Here is a 17,140-nt window from a genome sequence, read left to right on the forward strand (position 1 = left end):
AAACTGAAGTTTGTAAACCACTCACTCTCCCACACCAAAGCCCATAGAGAAAATCAGTGATTTAACATCACAGCACACAGGAGTTGTTGATCCACTGCTGCCTCCACCACTAAGTTCAAATGTCTTATTTTGTCATATCGGCTTTTAAAATCCTTCATTCAGATTGACCTCAGTGACACAAAGTGACCACACGAGGCAACAGTAGACCAGCAGCTCCTGTGTCCCTGTGAGCTAAAATCACTGATTTTCTCTATGGACTTTGGTGTGGGAGAGTGAGTGGTTTACAAACTTCAGTTTCCTGTTGGAAAAGTCTGTCTAACAATGAGATAAAGACTTGAACAGGTTCTTAAGATATAGTAGACTTAAACTGATGTAGATTTTATTCCCTGCTGGCAGCCATTTTGTGTTTGCGTCTAGAATACTAAATGGCTGCCGGTGTTTCAGTATCTCCTACAACAACACTTTAAAAATCCAAAGTCCGTCAGTTCAAATGTGTTCTTTTCTGACTTTAATATTTGAAATCTTTTGTTGAGAATGACTTCAGTGACACAACCTCACAGACATGCACAGTCGGCCATTTTGTGTCTGCGACACAAACACAAAATGGCTGCCAGCAAGGATACAAGGAAAAGCAGATTTTTGACACTGAACAAAAGACTCAGCTTATTGAAACCACGTCAGCGTAATTCTACAATATCGTCTTTCTTTATATATGTATATATATTTATTATGTGTAAATATATGACCCAAATATTTTATTTTGTTTTATTAGTCATATGCAGTGGTACTTGCACTGCATCTGGATCCTGTACAGACGCCCAGAGTTTCTCAGAACCAGAAGCAGAAGGCGATCGGCATGGCCCTGGGAACTCTAGCTGTGTTTCTTGTGTGTGTGATTCTATACAACGTCTCTCACTTGGTGGGTTTCTTTCAGGTCCTCAGTCCATCATGGAGGGACTACGCCTTGCTTCTCTGTGTCTTCAACACCTGCATTGCTCCAATAATCTTCTACTTTTCTTCTTCAGCTTTCCGCTGCACGGGTGAAAAGTCAATTTTCAGGAAGCGGGACTCAATCGATTCAAAATGCAGGGCACAAGCTCGAGCTAAATACACCCCATAGTAATCATATTCTGTATGTAGGTCCATAATGCAACAGTTACATATCTGGCTTCAATCTTATGATTGTATTGAACAAGTGCTACGACACATTTGTGGTTACGTCACTTGTAGCTACAGTTAACTATTGTTCATTTTTTAAATTAGGGTTTATCTCAGACCCACTGAAATATTTTATAGAGGCAGCAAAGGTGTTTTGAAGTGTGGTTGTATGAGGCACTAACACAATTAACTCTGCAATGAGTCCAACAGGCAAAAAAGAACCATGAAGAGGCCGCAAGGAGATCAACCACAGCCAAATACAGACACCAAGGTCCTCAAGAGCCAGCAGGGGGTAATGGAACACAACTAGCATCCAAGATTATATAACAGGAGGCTGAACCCCGGCAAAGAGGAAAACATGAAAGGACAAGCCCCTACATGGCATGTTCCACCGTCAAATCGTTCAATGTCGTTGTCGTCGCACTGGTATGACGTCACACTACATGGCCACTGGGCACCGCCCACACCCCGCCTATCAAGTAAAGGTACTGTTCTCAGTGGAAACACAAGCCTGACCCAGGACTTCACCATTCCGAACCGAACTGTACCATGATGAAAACACAGCTGTCCAGTGGAAGAGGTGAAACAAGTCATTTAATGAAACACTTAAAGAACCAACATGACAAATAAATATGAAGTATTTATTCATTTAAATCTAAATCAAGTCTATGTGCTCCTGTTCCATCACAACCCAGGCTAATCTTCTAAGTTGTTGAACATATCTGGATGTAAATACCTGGAAATAAAAATGTGAATGACTTTTCTCTTGTCTGATTTTCACCTTCAATGTCAAACCCAGACATTTGACAGCAAAAATAAAGGAATAGTCCTCACCTTTACAATAACTTTGGACAAGACTGTAAATGTTTGAACAGTGACAATAGTATCTGATCTAATGTTCACAGTAAAAGTGAGGCCCATTTACAATATACAGGATTGGTTCTGTAATCGTCCATGAGTTCCTAAAGTACGACACGGTCTGTCATGAACAGACACTGATCCAGGATGTGCTGCTTCTTTGCATCTGAAGGTAATTTTAACCACGATGCTCGGAATGATGAGGTGAGTTTCCCTCTGGATTTGACTGTGACTGCTGTTTCCACTCAATCAGCTCATCAGTCTTTGAGGAAAGGAGCTGCAACGACAGCAAACAACAGAGACAAACTTCAACGATACTGAAGTAAGTTCATGTCTTGAACTCTTGTGGACTAGAAAAGCTCTGTATAAATACAAACCATTTACTGTGGATGGATGGACAGATGGTTGGACGTCTGTCTTTTCATGTGTTTGTTGACTTGTTTTGTCTTAGGTCAATGATGGACACGGGGGTGAACAGCGACATCATTCTCTCAGTTTACATCATCTCCTTCCTGATTGGTTTCCCGTCCAACGTCCTCGCTCTCTACGCCTTCAGTGTCAAGATCCACTCCAAGCCACGAATTACGGACATCCTGCTCCTCAACGTGACCGTGTCCGACCTGCTCTTCTTGATCTTTCTTCCTCTGAAGATGCATGAGGCGGCGTCAGACATGATGTGGAATCTGCCCTCCGTCCTGTGCAGACTCACTGTTTTTATCTTCTTCTGGACCATCTACACCAGCTCCTTGTTGCTGATGGCAGTCAGCGTGGTCCGCTACATTGGAGTCGCGTTCCCCGTCACCTATCATCTGCTGCAAAGACCTTTGTATGCAATCGTGATCAGTGCTGTTATTTGGATCATTGCAGGAGCACATTGCAGCATCAGCATCATCGTCCAGGAGCATCCAGACTTAGCTGCTAACTCCACCAGTCTTAACAACAGTTTCTGCTTTAGGGAATTTTCCAAGAAGCAGCTCGAGGTTCTCCTCCCGGTGCGTTTTGAAATTTTCTTCGTGCTCTGCCTCGTGCCTCTTCTAGTTTGTATTTACTGCTACTTGCACTGCATCTGGATCCTGTACAGACGCCCCAGGGTTCCTCAGAACCAGAAGCGGAAGGCGATCGGCATGGCCCTGGGAACTCTAGCTGTGTTTCTTGTGTGTGTGATTCCATACAACGTCTCTCACTTAGTGGGTTACTTTGAGGACAAAAGTCCACCATGGAGGCCCTACGTCTTGCTTCTCTCCACCTTCAACACTTGTATTGATCCCATAATCTTCTGCTTTTCTTCTTCAGCTTTTTCCTTTTTCAAGAAGTGTGGACTCGCTCCTTCAGCAACAACACAGGACGTGAGCTAAAAGTATCACATAACCACATTACATAATCACATTTAGCTTCAATGTCTTTAGTGTGCAGTGGTACGACACAGGATATGTGTTCACATTTGTTCTAACTTGTAGCCAAATCTAACATTTGTCTCAGCACAGGAACACAACAGGAACATGTATTTATAATAGGATGGCAACTAAAGTAGAAAGATAAACATACACAATGTGAACGAGAGGCTTTTCTGTGTTTCCTGGGTTCAGACATTTGCCTACCAAATTAACTGTCACCAAGTGTCTGAGCTATAATTAATTTAAGGTTTCATCAGGTCTGTTTGTGATGTGAACGCCACAAACTGACCTGGATCCCCAATGAAACGTCCCAATTTCAGCAATCTAGAAAGGGGCGTGAGTGAAGACCAAATTTGAAGTGAATCTGACTAAAAGTCCACAAGGAGTTTGTTGAAATTTGAACACTGTGAAAAGAAAAAAAATATGGCCAAAATCCAAAATGGCAGTTTTTTCTCGTGTCTCTGCTGGCAGCCATTTTGTGTGTGTATGACTGTGTTAGTACTTCATACAACCAAGAAATTGAACTAAGTTCAAATGTCTTATTTAGTGACTTCAGCGTTTGTAATGCTTTTGTTCAGATTGACCTCAGGGACACAAAGTGACCACATGAGGCAGCACTGAGTATGTGTCAATGCACATGTCAATAAATGTATTAGTGTAAACAGCACAGTCACTTTTAATAAAAAACAAAAAACAGAGAACAGTGTCACATTTTATTGTTTTACAATAGTTTGTCCATTTAGGAACAAGAAGTGACGTCTTTGCACCTTCGACACCGTGTTTGATGTTTAACGTGTACCTGCAAAAAGCAGCGAGTGAGTGAGTGAATGAGTGTCCTGTCCTCCCTCTGTGTCCTCATCTTGCAGGTTGCAGGATCCAGATCCAGTTTCGAGGCTATTATTATTATCATCATTCATATCCTCACCATTATTATTACACTATAATTAAAGTTGATATCAGAATAATTCTTTAGCTGCTGCTTATATAAATGACATGATAGTTGTATAAACATGTCACCACTGACTCAGAACTGTCCTGTCTAAACTTAGAACTTGATACAGTTGTTGTATTTCTGCTCCTGGTCTCTCTTCTGTCTCTACCTCCCTTGTGTCCTTTCTCTCCCCCCTTTCTGTCCCCACCAATCTTCTGTCCCCCATTTTTCCTTTCACCCCAACCTTTCGAGGCAGATGCTGTAGATCATTGTGTCTGGTTCTGTCAGAGTGAGTGAGTGAGTGAGTGAGTTGTCTTTCAACTGGAAGGTTGTGGGTTCAATTCCTAACTCTGCTTGTCTATATGTGTCATTGAGCAAAGACACTTACAACCACGTTGCAGCGTTTGAATGGGAGTGAAAGATGTGTGAATGGGTGAAAACTGTCGTGTGAAGCATTAAGAGTAACAATAACAAAGAATAACAAAGTAAAGCACCGCTACGTGAATTTTATACTTAAGTACAGTAACAAAACATTTGTTACTGTACTTAACTGATTTTCTCTACGGGCTTTGGTGTGGGAGAGTGAGTGGTTTACAAACTTCAGTTTCCTGTTGGAAAAGTCTGTCTAACAGTGAGATAAAGACGTGAACGTGAAGATATCGTAGCCTAAACCAGATGTAGATTTTATTAGCTGAGTCTTTTGTTCAGTCTCAAAAATCTGCTTTTCCATTTTGTGTTGGCGTCGCAGACACAAAATGGCCGACTGTGCATGTCTGTGAGTTTGTGTCACTGAAGTCATTCTCACCAAAAGATTTCAAACACTGAAGTCAGAAAAGAACACATTTGAACTCACTGTCTTTGGATTTTTAAAGTGTTGTTGTAGGAGATACTGAAACACCGGCAGCCATTTTGTATTCTAGACGCAAACACAAAATGGCTGCCAGCAGGGACACAAGGAAAATCCGATTTTTGACACTTAAAAAAAGACTCAACTTATTGAATCCACGTCAGCGTAATTCTACAATATCGTCTTTCTCTCAGTGTTAGACAGACTTTTCCAACAGGAAACTGAAGTTTGTAAACCACTCACTCTCCCACACCAAAGTCCAGAGAGAAAATCAGCGATTTTAACATCACTGAGATAAAACACTGACAAACAACTTAAGAAATCAAGTCTTGTCTTTGTCTGTGAAGCCAAACACAGACTCCTGGTCAAATGGAGTTTATACAGTGGGACGAGGTCTTTTATGAACAAACATTGAGCCATAATGTGCTGCTGCTTTGCATCGAAAGTTAATATTAACTGCTCAGAATAATAAAGTGAGGTGAATTTGACTGTGGGTTTGACTGTGACCTGCTGCTTCTGCCTGAGTGTGGATCATTTTGTCTCAGCTCATTTTGAAATCACTAAATAGAAACGAGTCGTCTTTGAAGACAAACAACAGAGCTTCTGAACACATCTGCTGACACACAAGTAAGTACATATTTATTATATATATCTATATCTATATGTGTATTGTATATAGCTATAGATACACACATACACACACATATATGTATATATATTTATTGTGTGTAAATATATGACCCAAATATTTAATTTTTTCTAACTCATTAATTTTCCTGATCGACCTCATCCATTTATCTGCATCTGTGGTTTTTCCTGTTTCATAACATTTATGGTAAAATAATATGTCACAGTGCTGGACGGGTAGACAGATGGATGGATGGATGAATAATTGTGGTTGGTGGACATAAGGATGGACAGATGGTTGGACGTCTGTCTTTTCATGTGTTTGTTGACTTGTTTTGTCTCAGGTTGGTTGGATGGATGGATGGATGGACAGATGTCTGGACGTCTGTCTTTTCATGTGTTTGTTGACTTGTTTTGTCTCAGGTTGGTTGGATGGATGGATGGATGGACAGATGGTTGGACGTCTGTCTTTTCATGTGTTGTTTGTTGACTTGTTTTGTCTCAGGTTGGATGGTTGGACGGATGGATGGACAGATGGTTGGACGTCTGTCTTTTCATGTGTTGTTGGTTGACTTGTTTTGTCTCAGATTGGTTGGATGGATGGATGGATGGACAGATGGTTGGACGTCTGTCTTTTCATGTGTTTGTTGACTTGTTTTGTCTCAGGTCAATGATGGACACGGGGGTGAACAGCGACATCATTCTCTCAGTTTACATCATCTCCTTCCTGATTGGTTTCCCGTCCAACGTCCTCGCTCTCTACGCCTTCAGTGTCAAGATCCACTCCAAGCCACGACTTACGGACATCCTGCTCCTCAACGTGACCGTGTCCGACCTGCTCTTCTTGCTCGTTCTTCCTCTGAAGATGCATGAGGCGGCGTCAGACATGATGTGGAATCTGCCCTCCGTCCTATGCTCCATCACTGTTTTTATCTTCTACTCGACCATCTACACCAGCTCCTTGTTGCTGATGGCAGTCAGCATGGTCCGCTACATTGGAGTAGCGTTCCCCATCAAATATCATCTGCTGCAAAGACCTTTGTATGCAATCGTGATCAGTGCTGTTTTTTGGATCATTGCAGGAGCACATTGCAGCATCACCATCATCGTCCAGGAGCATCCCGACTTAGCTGCTAACACCACCCGTGTTAATGGCAGTGTCTGCTATGGGGAATTCTCAGAGAAGCAGCTCAAGGTTCTCCTCCCGGTGCGTCTTGAAATGTTCGTCGTGCTCTGCCTTGTGCCTCTTCTAGTTTGTATTTACTGCTACTTGCACTGCATCTGGATCCTGTACAGACGCCCCAGGGTTCCTCAGAACCAGAAGCGGAAGGCGATCGGCATGGCCCTGGGAACTCTAGCTGTGTTTCTTGTGTGTGTGATTCCATACAACGTCTCTCACTTAGTGGGTTACTTTGAGGACAAAAGTCCACCATGGAGGCCCTACGTCTTGCTTCTCTCCACCTTCAACACTTGTATTGATCCCATAATCTTCTGCTTTTCTTCTTCAGCTTTTTCCTTTTTCAAGAAGTGTGGACTCGCTCCTTCAGCAACAACACAGGACGTGAGCTAAAAGTATCACATAACCACATTACATAATCACATTTAGCTTCAATGTCTTTAGTGTGCAGTGGTACGACACAGGATATGTGTTCACATTTGTTCTAACTTGTAGCCAAATCTAACATTTGTCTCAGCACAGGAACACAACAGGAACATGTATTTATAATAGGATGGCAACTAAAGTAGAAAGATAAACATACACGATGTGAACGAGAGGCTTTTCTGTGTTTCCTGGGTTCAGACATTTGCCTACCAAATTAACTGTCACCAAGTGTCTGAGCTATAATTAATTTAAGGTTTCATCAGGTCTGTTTGTGATGTGAACGCCACAAACTGACCTGGATCCCCAATGAAACGTCCCAATTTCAGCAATCTAGAAAGGGGCGCGAGTGAAGACCAAATTTGAAGTGAATCTGACTAAAAGTCCACAAGGAGTTTGTTGAAATTTGAACACTGTGAAAAGCACAAACATATGGCCAAAATCCAAAATGGCAGACTTCCTGTTGGGCATGGCCAACAAGTCATGATTCAGCTGACCACCGTGGATTTTTCCACTGTGTGAAATGTCTGGTCAGTTTCACATTGGTGTAATATGACGACATGAGGAAGTGACCTCATATAATGTATGAGGACATTTTTTACATAACAACATTTGTGCTGTTGTTGAATGAATGAATGAATGACTCCTGTTAAAAAAGTCTGTCCAACAGTGAGATACCGTTGACTTCATGGGGTCATACCTTAAGAATATGCCTGATGCATTTCTTTTCCAATAGGAAACTGAAGTTTGTAAACCACTCACTCTCCCACACCAAACCCCATAGAGAAAATCAGTGATTTTAACATCACAGCACACAGGAGTTGTTGATCCACTGCTGCCCCCATCACTAAGTTCAAATATCTTATTTTGTAAAATTCGGCTTTTAAAATATTTAATTTAAACAAACCTCAGTGACACAAAGTGACCCCATGAGGCAGCAGTAGACCAGCAGCTCCTGGGTCCCTGCAAGCTAAAATCACTGATTTTCTCTATGGACTTTGGTGTGGGAGAGTGAGTGGTTTACAAACTTCAGTTTCCTGTTGGAAAAGTCAGTCTAACAGTGAGATAAAGACGTGAACATGTGACGTAGATATCGTAGACTTAAACTGACGTAGGTGTTTGCAGCCGAGTCTTTTGTTTAGTGGCTAAAATCAGTTTTTTTCTCGTGTCTCTGCTGGCAGCCATTTTGTGTGTGTATGGCTGTGTTAGTACTTCATACAACCAAGAAATTGAACTTAGTTCAAATGTCTTATTTAGTGACTTCAGCGTTTGAAATTTTGTACCCAAATGTTTAAATGCACTTATTGTAAGTCGCTTTGGATAAAAGCGTCTGCTAAATGACATGTAATGTAATGTAATGTAAATGCTTTTTTTCAGATTGACCTCAGTGACACAGTGACCACACGAGGCAGCACTGAGTATGTGTCAATGCACATGTCAATAAATGTATTAGTGTAAACAGCACAGTCACTTTTAATAAAAAACAAAAAACAGAGGACAGTGTCACATTTTATTGTTTTACAATAGTTTGTCCATTTAGGAACAAGAAGTGACGTCTTTGCACCTTCGACACCGTGTTTGATGTTTAACGTGTACCTGCAAAAAGCAGCGAGTGAGTGAGTGAATGAGTGTCCTGTCCTCCCTCTGTGTCCTCATCTTGCAGGTTGCAGGATCCAGATCCAGTTTCGAGGCTATTATTATTATCATCATTCATATCCTCACCATTATTATTACACTATAATTAAAGTTGACATCAGAATAATTCTTTAGCTGCTGCTTATATAAATGACATGATAGTTGTATAAACATGTCACCACTGACTCAGAACTGTCCTGTCTAAACTTAGAACTTGATACAGTTGTTGTATTTCTGCTCCTGGTCTCTCTTCTGTCTCTACCTCCCTTGTGTCCTTTCTCTCCCCCCTTTCTGTCCCCACCAATCTTCTGTCACCCATTTTTCCTTTCTAGGAAAATTGGGGACCATTTCACAGAAAATGACCCAAGGAAGATGTGGCAGGCCATTAACCACATCACCAATCACAGATTCAGACGTCTGTGAGGACCGCTGCAACGCTCTCAGAGGAATTTAACCATTCTTCGCTCACTTTGAGTCAATTTGGTCCTTAACAGACACAATACACCCACCACCCTCCAGCAACAACCCACTGACACTTCAGGAACATGAAGTGAGATGTGTGTTGAGGTCAGTGAACCCCAGAAAGGTGGCCGGCCCTGTGGTGTAACTGGGAAGGTACTCAGAGCATGCACCGATGAGTTTACTAGGGTATTCACCAACATCTTCAACCTGTCCCATCATACCACCATACCGGAAATCTTCAATTATAATCCCTGTCCCAAGACCTTCAGTCTCCACTGAAGATGCCATCAGCATAGCACTGCACACTACACTGAGTCACCTGGAGACTCTAGGGAACTATGTCAGGATGCTCTTCCTGGTCTTCAGCTCAGCCTTCAATAACATCATCCTGGAGATCCTATTTGGGAAACTTTCCCACCTGGGCCTCTCCACCCCCATCTGCCATTGGATTAAGGACTTTCTGACTAAACATCCACAAACAGTCAGACATGGCCCCCACCTCTCCCGCACTTTAACACCCAGCACTGGCTCCCCCCCAAGGTTGTATACTGAGCCCTCTTCTGTACACACTGTTCACATTTGACTGCTCCCCGACCCATCTCTCAAACAGTTTGCGGACAATACCACTGTGGTTGGGCTCATCTTGGGTGGAGATGAGTCAGTCTACAGAGACGAAGTCAAAGGGCTGACAGCGTGGTCTTCAGCAAACAATCTTGCACTAAATACCACAAAAACCAAAGAAATAATCCTGGACTTTAGGAAAGGCAGGGCAGACCTAGGTCTGTGTGGAAAGAGTACACTCCTTCAAATTCTTAGGGGTGCACATCCTGGCCACCACCTATTTGACCTGCTGCCCTCTGGCAGGCGCTACAGGTCACACAAAACACACAAACAGACTCAGGGATAGCTTCTTTCCTAGAGCTATCACCACAATAAACACGCGATATAAGATCCACACATAACCTCTATCCAAAAACCTGACATTATTTAATTTTGCCATTAATCTGTATCTGATACATTACTGTGTGCAATATCATACAAGTGCAATATTGTCCCAAGTGTAATTTATATTTATCATAACTATTAATACCACAGAAATGCAATCACACCTCTTCATTCTCCTCTTTTTCATGCATATAGCTTATTTATTTTTACAACATTTTTACCCCTTCATTCGTTTTTTTTTATTATTGTTTTAATTGTCCTTAAATTGTTTCTTATGCACCAAAGGAGTTGCACTCTAATTTCCTTGTATGCAACACAATGACAATAAAGGCTATTCTAGTCTATTCTATTCTATATGATTATTATGAGGTATTTTTAGCTTGAGCTTGTTCCCTGAATTTTAAATCGATTGAGTCCATGCTTCCTGAAAATGGACTTTTCACCTGTGCAGCGGAAAGCTGAAGAAGAAAAGTAGAAGATTATGGGATCAATGCAGGTGTTGAAGACACAGAGAAGCAACGCGTAGTCTCTCCATGGTGGACTATGGACCTGAAAGAAACCCACCAAGTGAGAGACGTTGTATGGAATCACACACACAAGAAACACAGCTAGAGTTCCCAGGGCCATGCCGATCGCCTTCTGCTTCTGGTTCTGAGAAAACTGGGGGCGTCTGTACAGGATCCAGATGCAGTGCAAGTAGCAGTAAATACAAACTAGAAGAGGCACGAGGCAGAGCACGACGAACATTTCAACACGCACTGGGAGGAGAACCTCGAGCTGCTTCTCTGAGAATTCCCCATAGCAGACACTGCCATTAACACGGGTGGTGTTAGCAGCTAAGTCGGGATGCTCCTGGACGATGATGCTGATGCTGCAATGTGCTCCTGCAATGATCCAAATAACAGCACTGATCACGATTGCATACAAAGGTCTTTGCAGCAGATGATATTCGATGGGGAACACGACTCCAATGTAGCGGACCATGCTGACTGCCATCAGCAACAAGGAGCTGGTGTAGATGGTCGAGTAGAAGATAAAAGCAGTGATGGAGCACAGGACGGAGGGCAGATTCCACATCATGTCTGACACCGCCTCATGCATCTTCAGAGGAAGAAAGATCAAGAAGAGCAGGTCGGACACGGTCAGGTTGAGGAGCAGGATGTCCGTAAGTCGTGGCTTGGAGTGGATCTTGACACTGAAGGCGTAGAGAGCGAGGACGTTGGACGGGAAACCAATCAGGAAGGAGATGATGTAAACTGAGAGAATGATGTCGCTGTTCACCCCCGTGTCCATCATTGACCTGAGACAAAACAAGTCAACAAACACATGAAAAGACAGACGTCCAACCATCTGTCCATCCATCCATCCATCCAACCAATCTGAGACAAAACAAGTCAACAAACAACACATGAAAAGACAGACGTCCAACCATCTGTCCATCCATCCGTCCAACCATCTGTCCATCCCTCCATCCGTCCAATCAACCTGAGACAATACAAGTTAACAACCACCACATGAAAAGACAGACATCCAACCATCTGTCCATCCATCCAACCAACCTGAGACAAAAAAAGTCAACAAACACATGAAAAGACAGACGTCCAACCATCTGTCCATCCTTATGTCCACCAACCACAATTATTCATCCATCCATCCATTCACCCATCCATCCATCTGTCTACCCGTCCAGCTTTGTGACATATTATTTTACCATAAATGTTATGAAACAGGAAAAACCACAGATGCAGATAAATGGATGAGGTCGATCAGGAAAATTAATGATTTAGAAAAAATAAAATATTTGGGTCACATATTTACACACAATAAATATATATACATAAATGTGTGTGTATGTGTGTATCTATATCTATATACAGTACACATATACAGTAGATGTAGATATAATAAATATGTACTTACTTGTGTGTCAGCAGATGTGTTCAGAAGCTCTGTTGTTTGTCTTCAAAGACGACTCATTTCTATTTAGTGATTTCAAAATGAGCTGAGACAAAATGATCCACACTCAGGCAGAAGCAGCAGGTCACAGTCAAACCCACAGTCAAATTCACCTCACTTTATTATTCTGAGCAGTTAGTTAATATTAACTTTCGATGCAAAGCAGCAGCACATTATGGCTCAATGTTTGTTCATAAAAGACCTCGTCCCACTGTATAAACTCCATTTGACCAGGAGTCTGTGTTTGGCTTCACAGACAAAGACAAGACTTGATTTCTTAAGTTGTTTGTCAGTGTTTTATCTCAGTGATGTTAAAATCGCTGATTTTCTCTATGGACTTTGGTGTGGGAGAGTGAGTGGTTTACAAACTTCAGTTTCCTGTTGGAAAAGTCTGTCTAACACTGAGAGAAAGACGATATTGTAGAATTACGCTGACGTGGATTCAATAAGTTGAGTCTTTTTTTAAGTGTCAAAAATCGGATTTTCCTTGTGTCCCTGCTGGCAGCCATTTTGTGTTTGCGTCTAGAATACAAAATGGCTGCCGGTGTTTCAGTATCTCCTACAACAACACTTTAAAAATCCAAAGACAGTGAGTTCAAATGTGTTCTTTTCTGACTTCAGTGTTTGAAATCTTTTGGTGAGAATGACTTCAGTGACACAAACTCACAGACATGCACAGTCGGCCATTTTGTGTCTGCGACACCAACACAAAATGGAAAAGCAGATTTTTGAGACTGAACAAAAGACTCAGCTAATAAAATCTACATCTGGTTTAGGCTACGATATCTTCACGTTCACGTCTTTATCTCACTGTTAGACAGACTTTTCCAACAGGAAACTGAAGTTTGTAAACCACTCACTCTCCCACACCAAAGCCCGTAGAGAAAATCAGTTAAGTACAGTAACAAATGTTTTGTTACTGTACAGCGTTTGAATGTGAGTGAAAGATGTGTGAATGGGTGAAAACTGTAGTGTGAAGCATTAAGAGTAACAATAACAAAGAATAACAAAGTAAAGCACCGCTACGTGAATTTTATACTTAAGTACAGTAACAAAACATTTGTTACTGTACTTAAAGAGTTTCAACAGCTGTACCTAACAAAGGGAGGAGGTTGACAGGATGGACACACACACACACAAACACACACACACACACAGTCAGTAAACCCTACAGTTTCCTGCACGATTTTCAAATCCTGCTCATGATTAACCTTTTCATGACTAGAGTTTATTTTCTCTGGTCACTGTCTGACAAACTCTTAGTGAACTTAGTGATGGAGGCAGCAGTGGATCAACATCTCCTGTGTGCTGTGATGTTAAAATCACTGATTTTCTCTATGGGCTTTGGTGTGGGAGAGTGAGTGGTTTACAAACTTCAGTTTCCTGTTGGAAAAGTCTGTCTAACAGTGAGATAAAGACGTGAACGTGAAGATATCGTAGCCTAAACCAGATGTAGATTTTATTAGCTGAGTCTTTTGTTCAGTCTCAAAAATCTGCTTTTCCATTTTGTGTTGGCGTCGCAGACACAAAATGGCCGACTGTGCATGTCTGTGAGTTTGTGTCACTGAAGTCATTCTCACCAAAAGATTTCAAACACTGAAGTCAGAAAAGAACACATTTGAACTCACTGTCTTTGGATTTTTAAAGTGTTGTTGTAGGAGATACTGAAACACCGGCAGCCATTTTGTATTCTAGACGCAAACACAAAATGGCTGCCAGCAGGGACACAAGGTAAATCAGATTTTTGACACTTAAAAAAAGACTCAGCTTATTGAATCCACGTCAGCGTAATTCTACAATATCGTCTTTCTCTCACTGTTAGACAGACTTTTCCAACAGGAAACTGAAGTTTGTAAACCACTCACTCTCCCACACCAAAGTCCATAGAGAAAATCAGCGATTTTAACATCACTGAGATAAAACATTGACAAACAACTTAAGAAATCAAGTCTTGTCTTTGTCTGCGAAGCCAAACCGACTCCTGGTCAAATGGAGTTTATACAGTGGGACGAGGTCTTTTATGAACAAACATTGAGCCATAATGTGCTGCTGCTTTGCATCCAAAGTTAATATTAACTAACTGCTCAGAATGATAAAGTGAGGTGAATTTGACTGGGGGTTTGACTGTGACCTGCTGCTTCTGCTGAGTGTGGATCATTTTGTCTCAGCTCACTAAATAGAAACGAGTCGTCTTTGAAGACAAACAACAGAGCTTCTGAACACATCTGCTGACACACAAGTAAGTACATATTTATTATATATATCTATATCTATATGTGTATTGTATATAGCTATAGATACACACATACACACACATATATGTATATATATTTATTGTGTGTAAATATATGACCCAAATATTTAATTTTTTCTAACTCATTAATTTTCCTGATCGACCTCATCCATTTATCTGCATCTGTGGTTTTTCCTGTTTCATAACATTTATGGTAAAATAATATGTCACAAAGCTGGACGGGTAGACGGATGGATGGATGGGTGAATGGATGGATGGATGAATAATTGTGGTTGGTGGACATAAGGATGGACAGATGTCTGGACGTCTGTCTTTTCATGTGTTTGTTGACTTGTTTTGTCTCAGGTTGGTTGGATGGATGGATGGATGGATGGTTGGTTGGACGTCTGTCTTTTCATGTGGTGGTTGTTGACTTGTATTGTCTCAGGTTGGTTGGATGGATGGCTGGATGGACAGATGGTTGGACGACTGTCTTTTCATGTGTTGTTTGTTGACTTGTTTTGTCTCAGGTTGGTTGGATGGATGGATGGATGATGGATGGATGGACAGATGGTTGGACGTCTGTCTTTTCATGTGTTTGTTGACTTGTTTTGTCTCAGGTTGGTTGGATGGATGATGGATGGATGGACAGATGGTTGGACGTCTGTCTTTTCATGTGTTTGTTGACTTGTTTTGTCTCAGGTTGGTTGGATGGATGATGGATGGATGGACAGATGGTTGGACGTCTGTCTTTTCATGTGTTTGTTGACTTGTTTTGTCTCAGGTCAATGATGGACACGGGGGTGAACAGCGACATCATTCTCTCAGTTTACATCATCTCCTTCCTGATTGGTTTCCCGTCCAACGTCCTCGCTCTCTACGCCTTCAGTGTCAAGATCCACTCCAAGCCACGACTTACGGACATCCTGCTCCTCAACCTGACCGTGTCCGACCTGCTCTTCTTGATCTTTCTTCCTCTGAAGATGCATGAGGCGGTGTCAGACATGATGTGGAATCTGCCCTCCGTCCTGTGCTCCATCACTGCTTTTATCTTCTACTCGACCATCTACACCAGCTCCTTGTTGCTGATGGCAGTCAGCATGGTGCGCTACATTGGAGTCGCGTTCCCCATCAAATATCATCTGCTGCAAAGACCTTTGTATGCAATCGTGATCAGTGCTGTTATTTGGATCATTGCAGGAGCACATTGCAGCATCAGCATCATCGTCCAGGAGCATCCAGACTTAGCTGCAAACTCCACCAGTCTTAACAACAGTTTCTGCTTTAGGGAATTTTCCAAGAAGCAGCTCGAGGTTCTCCTCCCGGTGCGTGTTGAAGTTTTCGTCGTGCTCTGCCTTGTGCCTCTTCTAGTTTGTATTTACTGCTACTTGCACTGCATCTGGATCCTGTACAGACGCCCCCAGTTTTCTCAGAACCAGAAGCAGAAGGCGATCGGCATGGCCCTGGGAACTCTAGCTGTGTTTCTTGTGTGTGTGATTCCATACAACGTCTCTCACTTGGTGGGTTTCTTTCAGGTCCATAGTCCAACATGGAGAGACTACGCGTTGCTTCTCTGTGTCTTCAACACCTGCATTGATCCCATAATCTTCTACTTTTCTTCTTCAGCTTTCCGCTGCACAGGTGAAAAGTCCATTTTCAGGAAGCGTGGACTCAATCGATTTAAAATTCAGGGAACAAGCTCAAGCTAAAAATACCTCATAATAATCATATAGAATAGAATAGACTAGAATAGCCTTTATTGTCATTGTGTTGCATACAAGGAAATTAGAGTGCAACTCCTTTGGTGCATAAGAAACAATTTAAGGACAATTAAAACAATAATTAAAAAAAAACGAATGAAGGGGTAAAAATGTTGTAATATAAAAATAAATAAGCTATATGCATGAAAAAGAGGAGAATGAAGAGGTGTGATTGCATTTCTGTGGTATTAATAGTAATGTATCAGATACAGATTAATGGCAAAATTAAATAATGTCAGGTTTTTGGATAGAGGTTATGTGTGGATTTTATATCGGGTGTTTATTGCGGTGATAGCTCTAGGAAAGAAGCTATCCCTGAGTCTGTTTGTGTGTTTTGTGTGACCTGTAGCGCCTGCCAGAGGGCAGCAGGTCAAATAGGTGGTGGCCAGGATGTGCACCCCTAAGAATTTGAAGGAGTGTACTCTTTCCACACAGACCTAGGTCTAGGTCTGCGTTCCTAAAGTCCAGGATTATTTCTTTGGTTTTTGTGGTATTTAGTGCAAGATTGTTTGCTGAAGACCACGCTGTCAGCCCTTTGACTTCGTCTCTGTAGACTGACTCATCTCCACCCGAGATGAGCCCAACCACAGTGGTATTGTCTGCAAACTGTTTGAGAGATGGGTCGGGGAGCAGTCAAATGTGAACAGTGTGTACAGAAGAGGGCTCAGTATACAACCTTGGGGGGGAGCCAGTGCTGGGTGTTAAAGTGCGGGAGAGGTGGGGGCCATGTCTGA

General features: G+C 42.0%; 4 protein-coding genes across 4 annotated transcripts; 3 read left to right on the forward strand and 1 right to left on the reverse strand.

Moving 5' to 3' along the window:
* Positions 1-2,402: 2,402 nt before the first annotated feature.
* Positions 2,403-3,498, forward strand: LOC131471683 (free fatty acid receptor 3-like). The gene has a single exon (XM_058648363.1). It carries the CDS (start codon positions 2,406-2,408, stop codon positions 3,369-3,371), a length of 966 nt encoding a protein of 321 aa, XP_058504346.1. The 5' UTR covers positions 2,403-2,405; the 3' UTR covers positions 3,372-3,498.
* A 2,988-nt stretch (positions 3,499-6,486) lies between these two features.
* Positions 6,487-7,764, forward strand: LOC131471678 (free fatty acid receptor 2-like). The gene has a single exon (XM_058648359.1). The coding sequence runs from the start codon at positions 6,489-6,491 to the stop codon at positions 7,383-7,385; it is 897 nt and encodes a 298-aa protein (XP_058504342.1). The 5' UTR covers positions 6,487-6,488; the 3' UTR covers positions 7,386-7,764.
* A 3,068-nt stretch (positions 7,765-10,832) lies between these two features.
* Positions 10,833-12,135, reverse strand: LOC131471712 (free fatty acid receptor 3-like). Its single transcript, XM_058648419.1, has one exon. The coding sequence runs from the start codon at positions 11,919-11,921 to the stop codon at positions 10,833-10,835; it is 1,089 nt and encodes a 362-aa protein (XP_058504402.1). The 5' UTR covers positions 11,922-12,135.
* A 3,218-nt stretch (positions 12,136-15,353) lies between these two features.
* Positions 15,354-16,355, forward strand: LOC131471716 (free fatty acid receptor 2-like). The gene has a single exon (XM_058648431.1). It carries the CDS (start codon positions 15,369-15,371, stop codon positions 16,353-16,355), a length of 987 nt encoding a protein of 328 aa, XP_058504414.1. The 5' UTR covers positions 15,354-15,368.
* The last annotated feature ends 785 nt before the right edge of the window (positions 16,356-17,140 follow it).

This window comes from Solea solea, chromosome 13 (assembly GCF_958295425.1).
Source record: "Solea solea chromosome 13, fSolSol10.1, whole genome shotgun sequence".
NCBI lineage: Eukaryota > Metazoa > Chordata > Actinopteri > Pleuronectiformes > Soleidae > Solea > Solea solea.